The 15,584-nt window shown below is 50.3% G+C and overlaps 6 protein-coding genes across 6 annotated transcripts; 3 read left to right on the forward strand and 3 right to left on the reverse strand.

Moving 5' to 3' along the window:
- Positions 1–555: 555 nt before the first annotated feature.
- Positions 556–1,722, forward strand: M436DRAFT_82412 (kinase-like protein; the record flags this gene model as incomplete). The annotated part of the gene is made up of 2 exons (XM_013571298.1): positions 556–713; positions 762–1,722. The coding sequence occupies 2 exons, from the start codon at positions 556–558 to the stop codon at positions 1,720–1,722; spliced, it is 1,119 nt and encodes a 372-aa protein (XP_013426752.1).
- Positions 1,723–2,401: 679 nt separating this feature from the next.
- Positions 2,402–3,067, forward strand: M436DRAFT_48793 (uncharacterized protein; the record flags this gene model as incomplete). The annotated part of the gene is made up of 2 exons (XM_013571187.1): positions 2,402–2,638; positions 2,702–3,067. The coding sequence occupies 2 exons, from the start codon at positions 2,402–2,404 to the stop codon at positions 3,065–3,067; spliced, it is 603 nt and encodes a 200-aa protein (XP_013426641.1).
- Positions 3,068–3,355: 288 nt separating this feature from the next.
- On the reverse strand, positions 3,356–4,153 carry M436DRAFT_64315 (uncharacterized protein; the record flags this gene model as incomplete). The annotated part of the gene is made up of 5 exons (XM_013571225.1): positions 3,356–3,366; positions 3,452–3,486; positions 3,535–3,793; positions 3,881–4,034; positions 4,142–4,153. The coding sequence occupies 5 exons, from the start codon at positions 4,151–4,153 to the stop codon at positions 3,356–3,358; spliced, it is 471 nt and encodes a 156-aa protein (XP_013426679.1).
- Positions 4,154–5,831: 1,678 nt separating this feature from the next.
- On the reverse strand, positions 5,832–6,416 carry M436DRAFT_48268 (uncharacterized protein; the record flags this gene model as incomplete). Its single annotated transcript, XM_013571104.1, has 1 exon — positions 5,832–6,416. One exon carries the CDS (start codon positions 6,414–6,416, stop codon positions 5,832–5,834), a length of 585 nt encoding a protein of 194 aa, XP_013426558.1.
- Positions 6,417–8,147: 1,731 nt separating this feature from the next.
- On the forward strand, positions 8,148–9,473 carry M436DRAFT_20898 (uncharacterized protein; the record flags this gene model as incomplete). Its single annotated transcript, XM_013571038.2, has 2 exons — positions 8,148–8,302; positions 8,366–9,473. Coding segments are annotated over 2 exons (1,263 nt in total), but the record flags the coding sequence as incomplete, so codon positions are not given.
- Positions 9,474–11,422: 1,949 nt separating this feature from the next.
- Positions 11,423–15,340, reverse strand: M436DRAFT_64318 (NCR1, Niemann-pick type C; the record flags this gene model as incomplete). Its single annotated transcript, XM_013571226.1, has 2 exons — positions 11,423–11,526; positions 11,584–15,340. The coding sequence occupies 2 exons, from the start codon at positions 15,338–15,340 to the stop codon at positions 11,423–11,425; spliced, it is 3,861 nt and encodes a 1,286-aa protein (XP_013426680.1).
- Positions 15,341–15,584: the final 244 nt, after the last annotated feature.

Here is a 15,584-nt window from a genome sequence, read left to right on the forward strand (position 1 = left end):
CCGTCTGGTATCAACGTTGATGAGCCAGTTCACGAAGCTCTCAAAGTGTCTCAAGGCAAACACTGAGTCGCGCATGCTTGTGACACTTGGCTGACATCACCGGTTTTCGCGTTGGCGCCCGGATTTGTCTCCATCTTTGGCCCGTCGATCTGCAGAAACGTTCAAACATTATTCGTGCCTGTTGATCTCCTTGCCTTGACACAACGGAATCGATTTGAAGTCAGGTGTCATGTGTATGTACTACACAGTGGTCCTGGCTGTCCAACGCAGCTGGACAGAGTACGACACGATAGACCGCTATCTCAAGAGCGAGGGCGAAGACTTGCCAGCGACTTAAGGTTTCTCGTTGCCCACAAATCATCGAGATCATGTTAACTTTAGCACATGACTTCACCGATGGTTGAACGTTTGCACCATACTAAACAGGTATGTGGGAGGCTTTGTTAGTTTACCTATTTGACCTCATGATTTCTTTGTGTCCTCGGTCCTCTGCTTTCGCGACTTTGCTTCCTCCAACTCCATCATTGCGCTTCAACCACACACACCACACTTACCATGGGATTCCGTTCGCTACTGAAGAGAGCCTTGACGGAGAACGACAATGACAAGTTCCTCAAAGTCGAGATCGGCCAGGTCTTCTATGACCGATACAGAGTTGAAACTCATCTAGGCGCTGGTAGATATGCCTCCGTTTGGCTGGTCATAGACAGCACGTCAGTTTTCCTCGTAGCCAACTCTAGGATACTACTGATAAGCCACAGGAACGGTGAACATGCAGCTCTCAAGATCCTGAACAGCGACTTTTATAATGGCGGCCATCAAATATTCGAATTGGAGGTGATGCAAAGAGTCAGCGCTGTCTCCCACCAATCCACACATCCCGGCCGAAACCATGTCACATACCTGAAGAACCACTTCGAACTCGAAGGACCCACCGGCAAGCACGTTGCAATGGTGATGCCTTTGCTAGGCGACAGCATCGCAGAAAAAGCCACCACAGGACACATCATGCGCATACCTCCCCCGACAGTCCGAAATATTGCAAAGCAAATGCTCGAAGCATTGGACTTCCTCCATAGCGAGTGCGGCGTCATCCACACCGACCTCCAACCCTCGAACATCCTCAAAGACGACCAAGGACAATCGCCTCAGGAAATCGATGACCTTGTGCGCACGCATTCTTCAGGACCTGGCTTCAATGACCCGAATATGCAATTCCGCCTCAACGATCTAGGAATCGCTTGTTTTGTAGATCAGCATCTCACAGACAATATCCAATCTGAATATCTACGCGCACCAGAAGTCACGCTCGAAGCACCTTGGGATCCCAGTGTCGATATTTTCAGTCTTGGTTGTTTGCTCTTCCAATTTATCACTGGAGATTTGCCATTCGTCGGCCGACCTGGTCCAGGTGTGACCGCAGAACAAGACCGGATAGCTTTGCTGGTCTCCACTTTTGGACCCATCCCTAATGTTGTTTTGGACAACGCTGCGCTCGGAAAGGAATTCGAGCATCAATGTGTGAATGGTCATGGTTTCCCTGTTTCTCTGGAGACGATGGTGGGACAGAGTTTCGCGGGTGATGCACAGGGTATGTTACCTATCGATGAGTTGGAACTGTTCTGCGATTTCTTGAGGAAGATGTTGGCGTCGGATCCTAGGGAGAGACAAAGGGCGGGTGAATTGGGTAAACATCCCTGGCTATTTTACGTTCCTGAGTAGGCGGGACCAGTCGATAATACTAATACTTCCATCTTATTTTGTTCTCCTGCGCCTTGCTGTATTATTCGCTTACGGAGTCTTTCATCCTCAGGACGGCTCTGCGCTATGCTGGGTGTTGCCTCCATGGGCTTCCTGGTGGGTTCTCTTGAAAGACTAACAAAAACTTGCATGAAACGCAAGCCACAACCACATCCCCGCTTCCAGGCCGAATGGCATCAGCTCGGGATGATAAGGCGAAGAGATCCCATCTCCTAAATCTCTGTTCTCCCAAGAAACCCGAATATTCGAAAGAGTCACCGGCCTGACGATGGCGGATGTAGTGGGACTGGTTCTTGCCGCGACCAGTCTAGCCAACCTACTCGACACAGCAACCAAAATCAGTACTGGCATTGGTGTTGACAATGGCGTACGGCCTCGAAGACTGGGGCTAAAGATCAAGTCCACTCAGCAGTCTTTGAACACTCTGGTCGAAGTGGTGGTGTTGACCAGGAATATCCCCGACGATGATCTTGCCCTTGCTATCAAGACCTATCGTTCGGCTGTGGCGCAGATCACTGTTGTGGTGTATCATGCATCGACACACTACTACTCCGCGCCATTTTCCTCGACCACAGGTCAAGCTTGCACTGTCCTCGATGCCGTCTCTGGGGACATTGAGATGTTGTCTCGGATCTTGACTATGTATGCGTACCCTTCTACAATTTCTGAAGATGTTGTTAACATCAGTGTCTTGAATCGCTGGCTGGCAGACAAAAATGAAGGCAACAACTTTCTAAATGGCTTGGAAGACCTCCCATGGACCGATGAGCGAGCCTCCGACTTAGTAGCACTCTCCAAACGTCAAAACGACCATCTCACAACCTGGACAGCTGAGTCACTGATTCCTTGGTTCCTTCGAAAAGGCTTCACATCAAAGGTATCCTGACAAAACTCCCCAGCAGTTCCTTTCCGCTAATCTGAGAGTTTCCACCGGCGCTAGGCTCCCCTTCTGGGCCAAGAAGAACCCGGCATGGTCGAGTGGTCAGACGATAGCTACACAACCGCTTCCCGCACCATATCAGTCATAACCTCATCTCTCGTTCCCTCATTGGCAATCGTCATTCTCTACTTCATCCATTCGCTCCTGGCACGCATCTTCGCAGCGCTGGGCTTATCTTTTCCGTTCTCAATCGCGCTTGCTTTGTTGACTTCGGCAAGAGCGGCTGAGATCTTTCGAGTACGGCTGCGTAAGTCGACTTCCTCCGACGATAGGGACAAGGTTTGTACTGATGCTGAACATAGTTTTGCTGCTGTGTTGGTAGTGTTCATCGGGAGTACGAGTACAGGATCGTTAGGAACCACGTAGCTGACAGGTATGATCTCTTGGACGAGGAAATAGTTGTTGAAGTGCAATGTAGCTACTTCCATACATATCAACGAAGCAACAAATTGTGGAACTTGTGTTGGCTCGTCAGTTGAATCAAATTCCGGTCGATGAGCACCTTTTGATTGCGGCTCACTCTAGGAAACACAAACAGAGAAATTGGAAAGACTGCCCGGCTGCAAGACAGCAAGCAAAAGTTGTTTGGTCGCAGATAGTCATTTCCAAGCAACAAGCTGGGCATAGTAAAGCTGCTGTCGAGAACGATATCTTTCATCCAAGCCCTGATGTATGTAGTGGCTAGCAGCAGCTCACGAAACTCATCATTCTAAAACATCTGTGCTAGGAGAAACTCCATACCTGACACACCGACCATAGCCTGTTGTTGTCCGTCACTGCTGATTCTGCAACATGAATCAATAGTGAATCGATGTCTCGCAAGAAAAGCTCACTTCTCCATTTCCCTAAGCCTGGTTTTGAAATACCGCTCAACTCGATGCGTCCACGCAATACCTTGAACACAGTAGTCAAGAGGATTAGAGGACACGCCTCGTTTAAGACGGTCATTGACGCCGTTGTCGTACTTGGGTGTCCGCTTGGAGTCGAGACTATGAAGAGAACAGACACTTCCAAGTGTGGGCTTTGGCCTTGTGCCTGAGGACCGGACGTTTGCAGTGGTTGCAGCGGACAATATTAGCGGCAGTTTGAGTGCTAGAGTGAGATTATATACTCGTTCAATTTACATGTGGTCCATCTTTTTCGCAATTGTAAAAGGCGATCAAACTTGTGATACAGTACATTGGATCTCTGCCTCCCTGATCCTGATGCTAAACCACCGTTTGACTCGTTGTGGCCCCGCAATACTAGAGAGACAGGCAAGCAGATAGGAGAATAGAGCTTGCCCGAGAGCGATCACGAACATCGTTGTCGTGCTTGCGTGTCTTAGTGCTATCTAACTATATTATAGGTTCATGCACTCTTTAATGTGTACTTTTGCTTTATGCCTCGGTACCGGACGTTTGCAGTGGTTGTAACGGGGAAGAGTGGTAGCAAACTTACGAAAGCAAACATTACATCTCCCTAAGCTTGATACAATCCCATAGCTCGACCCTTTGCGTTTACGCAAGGTATCTCGATACAAGCAAGTAGACTAGAGAATGAATCAAAATGAGGCACGGTCATAGAAGCCGTTGCCGTACTTAGGCGCCTTTGCTACCGTGCGGGAAAGAGCAAAGCAGGGGAGCATGCACTCCTCGATGTGTGCTTTGGTCTTGTGCCTTAGTGGCGTCTACAATGGTTGCAGCGGACAATGTTAGTGTTGATCTAAGTGCTGAGGTTAGTTTATATACCGGCTTGGACCAGCGCTCTCAATCTGCTCTCGCGGTGACAGAGCGCGATGGGAAGGCTATAGAAATGCAGGAAAGTGTTTGGGAAAAAGGCGTATCCAGAGAAAGCCTTCTCACATACCGTAAGCTCTCCTGTCATGTCAATGTCAAAGACCAGGCAGGGTGAAGGAAGTGAAAACGAAGATACTCTTAATGTCAAACAGTTCACAACACCCAAAAAGAGCAAAAACAAAACCCTCTATGTGGACCGGGGTAGGAACCCCCAGGAGAGAGCGCAACAAACAGCACAGAGGGCGGTATATGTTTGCTTGAAACAAACCTCCCATGAGTGTCAGATAGCAAATCCGAGGAGAGGGAACAAAGTCTTGCAAGGGACTTTACTTTATTGTGGATGGAAACAAACTCACGTGAAGATTGGTTTGCTAGGCCGCTCGACACATGATGAACATACCCCTCAACGGGGTTTGATTCTGTTATGGCTTTGGTGGAGGAAAGTGAATAAAGGTGGGGGAGAGAGTGAATGTGAAGAAGAAAGAAACGACTTGCCTTGCACGGGCTCGAACCCAGTATCTTCGAAGGTGGCGGCGACGATGTTGGCACTCAAGCCACTATGCCATCCTACCGAAGTGGTAGTATTGTTGACTTGTTCGCTAGTATAGCCTCAGTGAGTGAGTGAAAGTGAGTGAAAGGCATGGAGATGATTGGCCAGACTTTTGATAAGTGAGAGTGAAACTACAAGACGCGAGCAAGACCGTTGTCTCAAGCTCATGAGTAGACATCCTGAACCTGCAAGCCATACGACAGCATGTAAGGAAGAATAGGATCTCATCAGAGCCAATATGTGCTCGTGTCTGCGTCCTGGCTCCTCAATCGCGATGAGGAAGTATGTTGGGCACAAGCTGCATGACGGTACGGAATACCTTCGATGAACTGAAAACATTGTTGCACATGTCTTTGGACTGGATGCACATCGAGCCACGCACGTGACTGTCTTTTGCGCCTGGAGGGCCGAAGTGAAAAGGAGAGAATGAAGACAAGCGAAGGGTCCGATCTTTCTGATACTTGTAACGATCTGATCTTCTGAACAGCAACCTTGAGATCCGAGCAAAATGAGCAGCCAAATTCGAGTGGTAATCCTCCGAGCAAAATTACCAAGAAAGCAACAAAAATTTCCGTAAAGCAGAGGCAAAACATGAACGACTAGCAAACAATCTGCCACTTCAGGTGATAATACTGGCAACGTAGTCGACATCATCAAGAGTGGCTTGCCAGATGCTCACCAATTCGAACACCCACTTACTTCCACGTCTTGCCATCTTCCCCAAACATCTGCACAACTTACCACCGTGGTCTTTACCATCGAGGAAGACTCTTGCATCATCATCAAACAGCGGCACGCCCTTCTAAGACGCAAAAGTAGCATTGACAAAAGGTGGATTGTCATTAGTGAGATCAGCAAGCACGAAGTATTGAGTGGTGTCTTCGCGATGAGATGACATGACTCGGCAGTAGAATTCGAGGAGTATGTCCTGGTTATCACGAGCGGCTTGACAACCTACGTTCAAGGCTTCTCCAAGACAGAAGAGCGTGCGCAGGCAGATCGAGGATGTGAGACCTGGAATTGGCGAATTTGATTTCAAGGCTGGAGGGAAAATGCCGCGGATGATTCGCTTTGGCGTTCGGTGAGCGGATGTATCAGATGAGGAAGATTCTGGACGAGTCTCGGGCGCAGTCGACATTGATGCCAAGGTCAAAGTCGATGCTGTGTTAGAAGAACCAATGCCTTCCGTCTCGCGAAGGAAGGTTTCAAAGTCTGCAGTGTCATCGAAGGATTCATCGTTTGTTGGAGAGAACAAATCAGAGCCGAGAATGGCCTTCGAGAAGCCATGTAAGGGTGGTACAACACCTTCTGTTGAAGAAGATAATGCAGCTGTGTTCAAGGTCGGTTGAGGAGGAGTACTCGGCAGCGATATGCTGTCCCATGTCATATCGACATCTGCAAGCTCCTCGAGCCATGCACTGCAGGATCGGAACAAATGTCAGCCATGCTTCCAACAAAGGTTTGAGCAAACGACACATGTCGTCCATACCTCTGCGGATGTGAAGCCTCTGTGAGACCAGCCATCTGTAGATCTCGGACAAAAAACGTGGGAAACGGGTATGCAGGTGGATGTTGTTTCACAAGCCCATGTGTGAGGAAGGGTCAATACTTGCAAGTTGCAGAGAAGGCGAGATTTGACAGTCGGTTTCATGCAGTTGCCAGTTCTGTAGACTCAAGCATGAGGCATATACCGTGAGCAATGAACGTTCATGCAGAATGTTGGTCAGTTGCCTTTCGACGCGACGTCGGTTGTGCTGGAAATACTTGGCTGGCGAGGGCGCCAGTCTGCCCCGTGCGATGGAACAAGTGACTTTGGTGTATTAGATCGAGACCAGGTACCGGTATTAATAGCAGCGGTTGGATGTTGTGCGAGGTGAGGTCCAAGAAGGAAGCAGCGCCCGGGATTAACCTCCGCAATCGGGCTGCAGCGGGCCGGAGTCGAAGCATCGACCACATGGTGGGGCATCCATGATGGAGGTGACGGCTGTGCTCACCGACAACGTTCCCAATCACGAGCTGGCCAACAACAAAACGTCTTTATCTTTCTGTAACTGCTGTGTGAGAGAGCTCTTGCTGACAGTCTCCAACCTTCACTCCAGACCGAAAATCTTGTGTAACTGACAGAATCGCTCCTGCCTCGCGTAAGCGCAATCGGTGAACAGGAACAAAGAAAGAAGATCGAGCCGACTGTTCCTGCTTATCGGCTCCTCACTCTGCGGTCCTGCGTCCAGCTAATCCCAGTCGAAACCACACGACCGAACGCCATCTCTGACAACACGGGCTGATCTCTCAATTTCTGTGGTTATTCTTCTGTCGTGCTAGGGACATCTCGAGTGCCTTCTATTCCTTTTGGTGAGTCGCGCTTCCGACATGGCATCGAGCAGCACGCTATTGGGTCATCTTTGCGCCGCAAGGTTGATACCGTGGTTCTTTACAAGCCTCAGATCCATCATACCGCTCTTGCATGTGAAACCATGGTTGAAAAAGGCTGACGGATGCTTGTTTCCTTGACAGCTAGGCACGTTGAAACACCTTAGGGTTAGACGGCTCAGAGCGATCTACAATTACGGATCCCCCATTTTCCCTCGCTCACTCAGTCCTTACCACAGCACACAGGCTCTGCGTGACGCAATCTTGTTGGTTTAGCTGCACCTCTGTCGATATCCGTGTCACTACCTCTACCGGTGCATACTTTGGTGAACCACCACCATGTTGGGAAGCTCATCGGTATGTCACACTTTCGATGTTCCTTTCCTATTTACAACGAGTCTCTCCCCATCACTTCCCATGTTCCCTCCAGTCCCCTTTCCCCACACAAGATCACACCTCACCTACCATGGAGTTCTTTACCTGGTGCATGGCCTACCCATGCCCATATGGCCCTTGCAATCCTTCGGAGGTGGAGGAGTGGAAGCAAGAGTGTGAAGCTATTCACGAGAAGCGTCGACAAAAGAAAGAGCTCAAGAGAGCTGCAAGGTGCAGAGCTCTTGGGCCTCCTGCTCGTCCACCTCCAAAATACACCGCCCTCCCATGTCGTCTATCACGTTACTCATTATCTTGTCCTGTCTGCCGGTTGCGTGATCTAAAGTCAATACTAAGACAATGGGTTGCTCAACAGAGAAAGCCATACTCGGCCGTGTCGGTACAAATTGACCGCATGACCAGCGAGCAGTATGAAGAAGACGATCTCAGCGGAATCATCGACTTGGTTGAAGTCATCCGCATCCAATCTTCCGGGCCTACCGAAGCTGCCAGAGCTATTCGCAAGAAGCTGTAAGTTCACTGAACTCGACCCAAGTCGTGCACTCAGTGGACTGGTTGGCTGACTCGAAGTAGCAAGTATGGCAACGCCCACCGTCAAATTCGTGCTCTCAACATCCTGGATGGTCTGATTCAAAACGCTGGAAACCGCTTTCAGAAGACTTTCGCCGATGAGCCTTTGCTTGAGCGTCTCCGACTTATGGTCAGGGATGACATGGTCGACCTCGATGTGCGCAACAAGTGTAACGTGCTCTACCGTCAATGGGCTGTTGCCTACAAAGACACCCCTGGCCTTCACAACATCGCCACACTCTACAAACAACTGCCCCAAAAGCCTCGTCCTCGCCATACTCAGGCGCAATCCAAGGTCCTTCGCGAGACGGAAGACGACGCCCATGAGGATCCTTCGCCGACTCCTCCTCCTGCACCTTCTGGTGGACACTCTCGCGGTCACTCTCGATCGAGCTCTGCAGTCAACGCTTCGGCCTCGACCTCTCGCCCAGTCTCACTCACTCCTACACCCCACTACTCTATTCGCGATGCCGTCAAGGCATCCACAAGGAAGAAGGACAAATCCGGCACCACCACTACGAAATTCAATTTCGAAAAGGAAAAGCCGAACATGATTCAAAGTATTGCTCAGGCCTCCATCGCCTCTAATAACCTCTCCAACGCTCTCTTACTCGTCAACCGCGAGAACGAGCGCGTCTCCGAGAATCCTGAAGTCTTGAACCGTTTCGAGACTTGCAAGATTCTCAGAAGAAACGTGCTGAGGTATATTCAATTGGTGGAAAGTGATGAGTGGATTGGAAGTCTGTTGTCCGCAAACGACGAACTGGTCAAAGCACTTACAAGCTACGAGATCATGGACAGATCACTGGACGATGACAGCGACAGTGATGCTTGGGAGCACATGCCAGAGCATGGCTCTCACGCTACTGGTGCTGAATCGCAGCTTGCTGGACTCAAGATCGATGGAGAGGGAGCAGCACCGCCCAAGCCACCTCGACCCACCAACCTCGCTATGCCCGCTAAACCCGACTTTGGCAAAGCCAAGGCAGAGGAAAGCGACGAAAGCGAGAACGAATACGAAGAAGATGATGAGGACAATCCCTTCGGAGACTCCAATGCCGTCAAAACACCAGGCGTGGAAAGACCGGGCATGACTTGGAAGAACGTTTAGAAGAAGTTCCCATGGGATCGGTTCGGACGAAGGACCATGCACCCCACTTACCATTAACGGATGTGTTTGAAGTCAGTCTCCTGTTGATGTTGTTTGAACTGTTTTTTTATCATTGCTATTGCTTTACTGTACCTAGCCTTTCTTCAAGCTTGTTCCATTGTCGATATACCTTTATCTTAGCAGACAAGCAAATGCCAATACTCTTCGACAGCTTTACGTACCCGATCGAGTGGTGAGGTTTTCTGAGGGATAGAGGCGGAAATGCAACTCAATGAAACAAGGCATGTTAAGAAATGATTAATTTCGCACTGCCGCATAGGAAAAGTCCCTCCTCAACTCCAATATAGGTCTCTTAAGCAAAAGACTCCCCTAAACCAAGTAAAGAACACCATAACCTCCTTATCGCAACCCAACTCCACAAACCTAAAGCAAGTTCTCCGTACCTTGACTTCGTAGTATCAACGAGTCAATATAGGTAAAACGTCCCAACCCAACTCTCCCTCCTCCCAAAAACTTCCTTCCAAGGCCTTTGCACCTTCCTCCACACACGCTTCACTCTCTTCTTCACCCTTTGCTTCTTTTCCTCTATCTCAAGTTTATTTCCGTGACGCTCTTTCACACACCCAGGTTTACCATGAGCGTGGAAATGCTTTATCCACACTTTCCTCATCCTCTCCTGATCTCGCTTCCACTCCCTCAGACGACTGCCAGATGTGCGGATAGAAGGATGGTGTTCGCTTGCAGGTTGGGCTCCCTACATCACCGTGCAAGGAATGATACAGCAGGAACAGTCGTCTCCGCACCAACAGGGGAGTTTGACACCGGGGGTGATGCGTTTGATTGCTGCGGACGAGGAGCCGGAGGAAGTGGCCGAGGAGGATGAGGAGGTGGGAGTGGAGAGGGCGGTGGAGGTCGAGGTGTTGAGGACTTGTTTGGGCATATTGGCGGTTAGGGTCGTTTGGGTTGTTTGAGGTGGAGGTAGTCGAAGGTGGTGCGGTTGGTTTGATGCTCGGTGGTGAGATGGAAGCTGCAAGGCGTTAGTGATTGTTGGTAGTCACCGTGAAGAGCAGTGACGACGAATGACAGCGTATCGTTTGGAGGAAGCAAACGACTCACTCTTTACAGGTCCACTCTCTCAGATCTTCTGAAATTCGAATCTCGAGTATATCACTCTTCGAACAAGTTGATATCACAGGTGTGCAAGATATAGAATAAACGCTTCAGGAGCAAAGGAACAGGCGAAACAGAATCGAGTGTATACCAGCGTGTTTTAGGGGTGGTGGAGGCCTCGGCGATCAAAGGACGCGTCATACGTCACTGCACAGTCCCGCGGCAGCCATGGCGCTAAAAACAAGTTCATGGAGAACATTTTTGTGGCGCGGTTTGACATGGCGCAAGGGATGTGGCTGAGTGGGCAGTATTAGTAGTGATATGGTTTTTAAAAGGCACGAGCAGGGGCATCTCGTTTCGAAAGCAAGGAACTTTGGGATATACTGGTAATTGATCCAGATACTTATCTCTCTATCATGGCTATACGAGAGTGGATGTATGTATGCCAAGACTTGTTGCTGTCAGTGTGACCCTGGGTCCAGATTGTCTTGAGATGTATGGCTAGGAAAGAGGGGTGGCAGCTCTAGCACGCAGACATGGTGAGTGGAGAATATGAGGTCGGTTGGTTCTTACAGTATTGGTGTACTAGGATCGTGCTGTGGTCTCAAGAGTCTGATCGACCGATTTAGAATATTCAACCAGCGGGCTTGGATATATGCACAAAGGGATCGGCCGACCAAAACTGCACAACGATGATGTTGGCTCTGAGGACAGACAAGAACCAGTCACATAGAACAAACAGAGGTAATTGAACGAAAGTGATTTCATGATACATAGAGGAAAACAAGAACGCCACTATGCTATATCGCATGTTATAATACTACAATCTCATCCAAGCCCTAGTACTCGTCTGAGTAGTACTCCTCATCCGGCATCATAGCGCGGTAACGTCTGCTGGCAAGATCTTGCTCAAGACCGCCATCTGCATCGGGATCTGCGTAGCCTACAATGGGGAATGTTAGTCATGGTCCTGTAACTACCCGAATTCGGGGAAACTTACCAACACCGCCGAAGAAGCTCAAAGCAACCGGCAAGAAGACCAACGCGTGCAGAGCAGCCCAGATGACAAGTGCCAACCAGACTCGGAAGTAGTAGATCTCGAAGATCTTGCTGCGAGTGAAGGCGAGCACAAAGACACCAAGAAGCTTGGTGACAGTGATACCTGAGAAGACCGAAGCACCCACGTTGACCAGCGCAGCCCAAGCACGAGCATCCTTGCCACGGAAGCTGTGGCAGCGTTCAAGGAGCGATGGCGAGGGTACTGAAAATGCACGGGCGATGTGAGCGCAGAACTCAACCGAGATACCAACACAGATGATAAGGTTGACAAGGGAGACAGCATTGAGCGAGACGCCAGCCAGTGAGATGGTGCCAATGATGTCAACGACAGTCATACCGACAGTCACGGTCACAACAAGACCGGTCGCCAGAGATCCGAGGAGAACACTGCTCAACACCAGAATGAAACCCAGAGCGCCCCCGATAAGAGCACCAGAGAGGCGTACAATCGAGACATACTGGTCGAAGAAGATGTAAAACTTGCTGTAAGGGAAGACTTCGACACCGGTGCGAGCTGTAATGTCATTCGCAATGCGGCGAGCGGACTTGTAAGCCGCGATGAAGTCACTCTGACTATGCATTGGCGTGTGTGATGTACGGAAGTGCGAGGCTGGAATGCTCAGACTGCTGTTGTCAACAACGAGAGCATTACCATACGCGGCTTTGCCAGCCAAGGGACATTCACTAGTGGTAGGCGACTCGAGCCAACGTTCGAGATATGAGACAAACTCCTGGCCTTCGGGCATACCGTGAAGGGTGACGTTCCATGGAGGGTTGCGGTTCTCGAAACAGGTTTGGGATCCATCAACACAGCACTCTTCGAGTGAAGGGTTGAGCCAGAACAAGAAGTCATCAATCCAGCTGGCAGTCGAGTCAGAGATGTAACTGATCTCTGGTCGCTTACGCTCTTGCTCGAGGATATTGGCCAGAGAGAACTCCTCGCAAGTAGAGAAGCGACCACAAATCTGCTGCTGGTGCTGACGGGCAGTTGCGTTGAGGTCCTTGGTGACGAAGTAGACTGGTGGTCCAGCCTCAAAGTAGTCGTATAGATCGTCGAAGTACTTGATCAGGTATGAGTCGGAAGGGATTGCAATGCGTTGGTCGAGTCCAAGCTCGACACCAGGCAGGAGGGCAAGACCAATGGTGAAGAAACCAAGAAAGATGGTGATGACAGCAGTCTTAGTCTTCTTTCCGAGCAGAGCAGGGGCATAAGTCTTGCGAATGAAGCGTTGAAGTGTACCCTCCTCCTCAATACCTGCCAAACCAGGCATACCAGCGATAGCCATAGAGTTGGAGTCAGCACCCTTGACCTTGACGAAGGGGAAGCAGTCTGCGCGACCGGCCTCGACACGCTTTTGATTAAGAGCCAGAACCGATATGAACATAGTGACTTGCAAGATGGCGTTGATGAAAACTGCTCCAGCTGCGTAAGCAGCGAAGTTGCGGACGGCGGGCATACCGACAGCAGCACCAAGAGCGAATGCAACGGTTTCCGTGGTCGCAGACAGAAGAATACTGGGACCCATACGGCCAAGGGCTTTTGCAATCCTTTCGCTAATCGGCTCGTCGGCATGGCTGATGTTGACACGCTCAAACTCGTGGACGATAAGGAAGATGTTGTCCACACCAACTGCAAGAACCAAGAATGGAATGACCTCAGCGATGATCAGAGTCGCCTTGACACCAGCAGCAGCGAAGAGACCAACGGAGGCCGAGACAGACATGAGCACAATCAGGATACCGACGACACCAAGCATGAACTTGGACTGAACGAGAGCATTTGCAGGATTGTTGAGCACATCTCTGACAGTCAAAGTAGTGGCACCCAAAGCGATGGATGCATACAAAAACATGATCAGATAGCTGACAACAACGATCTTGGCGTCAGTGTTGGTTGACTTGTTGAGCTCTTGTTCCAAACTGATCTCAGTGTTGAAAGAGAGACGGAGGCCGTGTTCGGCAGCTTCTTCCTGAACGGTGAGCAGGAGTCCCTTGAGACTCTCTTCCCAGTCCATAGCTCTCTCGAGCTCGAAAGTATCCTCGGCGTGGTTGGTAACAGCCCAAGTGACCACGATAGCGGTAGAGTTGATAACACTGCCATTGTAGCCACCAAAGAGGTAACGAGGGTTGAGCGGTTGCTGGAAATCAGGTAGACAGTTGACGGGAGTGTCAGCACAAGCCTCGAGATCCTCGGCCCACAAGTCGGGATCAAGAGCGTCAAAGTCACCACCGAAATAACCGGTCAGAGATTGGACCACACAAGCATCGCCGGTTGGCTTGTAGCAGACGTCATCGAGCGTGTAACCACCATCGATAGACTTCATTCTGCGAATGCGATTTTCGACATCGAACCACCAGTTGAGTGTGTCGTAAGAGAGAACGGGACCAGGACCTGTAAGCTGAGTGTCATTGACCAGGAAGACTTGCTCGGCTCTGAAGAAAGGGCCAAAGGACTGGTCGAAGAAGGCCTTCTCCTTTGCAGCTTCAGAGTCAGGAGAGACCCACAACTTGACAGGATCGGTCTCGAGGGCGAAGCGCATCCAGCCTAGGCTAAGCAAAGCTACTATGATGACCGAAGAGCTGATTGTGATAGCAGGGAATGTGGCAGCAGTTCGACCGAGACGGGAGAAGATTCTGTCACAGACTGTGTTGAGAGGGTAATTTCTGGTAGGCTTTTCGAGGAGGCCAGCCTGGTGTACAATGTCACCTTCGTCTTCATCATCGCTAGGAGAAGCATCCTGCAACAATCTCAAACGTTCATTGCGGCTCTTGGTGTGCTTAGCATAAGCAACGTGGCCAGAGACAGCCAGGATCAGGAGGAACAGGAAGACAGAGTAGACGATGATGACAGCGAAAGACAGGCACGGCAACACACCGACCTTGCACTCGTGTGCTTCCTTGACTGAAGGCAGCTCAGGGCACGAAGCAGCGCAGTCTACGCAAGCGCACTTGTATCTCTCATCAGTGCTGTTGCAAGGATGTGCCTTGTCGGATCCAGGCTCCATACCAGGAAAGTCGGCCTCGCTGGGAATAGGGAAGTTGATTTGAAAGGGACTGCCAAAAGGCTTTTTGTCACCTAGGAACTTTAGGAACTGGGTGTAGTTCTTTGCACCACCACCAATCAGGTCCATAGCCTTTCCTCCAGTGGCTCCAAACTTGACGTCCTTGCAGCTGTTGTAGAAGGCGCCTCCATAGTCTTCGGAGACGAGCTGATCAAGTTCGGTCACCAGCAGTTTGTCGCCCTTGGGAGCAGTGCTGGTGACGTTGACGAACAGAGATTGGTCGGGAGAGCAGGTGAAAGTACAGAAGAGGTTGAAGAAGTTGTCCTTGCAAGCGGGACAAGCGCCAATGATGGATTCAGCGCGCTTGAGGTTGGAGCTGAGGGCGCCCAGTTGCTCGTCTGTGCAACACACCGGGCCTTCAGCCCACTTATCACCACAGATAGCCATGAGAGTCTTGCGTGTGCTGGCAGTGGGCTCTTCAGCCAGACCGTTATCGGGGCATGGCAGATCAGAGCCGAAGAAGCCTTGCTTGCCACAATGTCCACGAATGGCACATCTTCCTGCTTCATGCTTGTGGGTGAAGCCATCAGGTGCTGTTGTCTCGATTCCAAAGGCTGATTGCTGTGATTCAGCAGATGCTGAGGCAGACAGCAGGCTCAGACCCGCCACTGCGAGCCATGGCCGTGTGAATCTCATTTTCCAAACTCTTTCTCGACTTCCGAAGGTATGGCGATTTGTCTCTTGTATACAAGGTTATGGCAAGGTCGTGTGTCGAGCTCGGGTGGCTGGGACGTGAGAAGTCGGCGACAGTCTTCGGACGTAATTTGACGAGCGCAGATGTTTGAATATGACACACGCAGAGTAACAGTAGATAGATAAGGCAGAAATGGACAACCGCGCTACCACGATGTCCGTGTCGAAACAGAACAGAAACAGATCA

This window comes from Aureobasidium namibiae, assembly GCF_000721765.1.
Source record: "Aureobasidium namibiae CBS 147.97 unplaced genomic scaffold scaffold_10, whole genome shotgun sequence".
In the NCBI taxonomy this organism is placed as follows: Eukaryota; Fungi; Ascomycota; class Dothideomycetes; order Dothideales; family Saccotheciaceae; genus Aureobasidium; species Aureobasidium namibiae.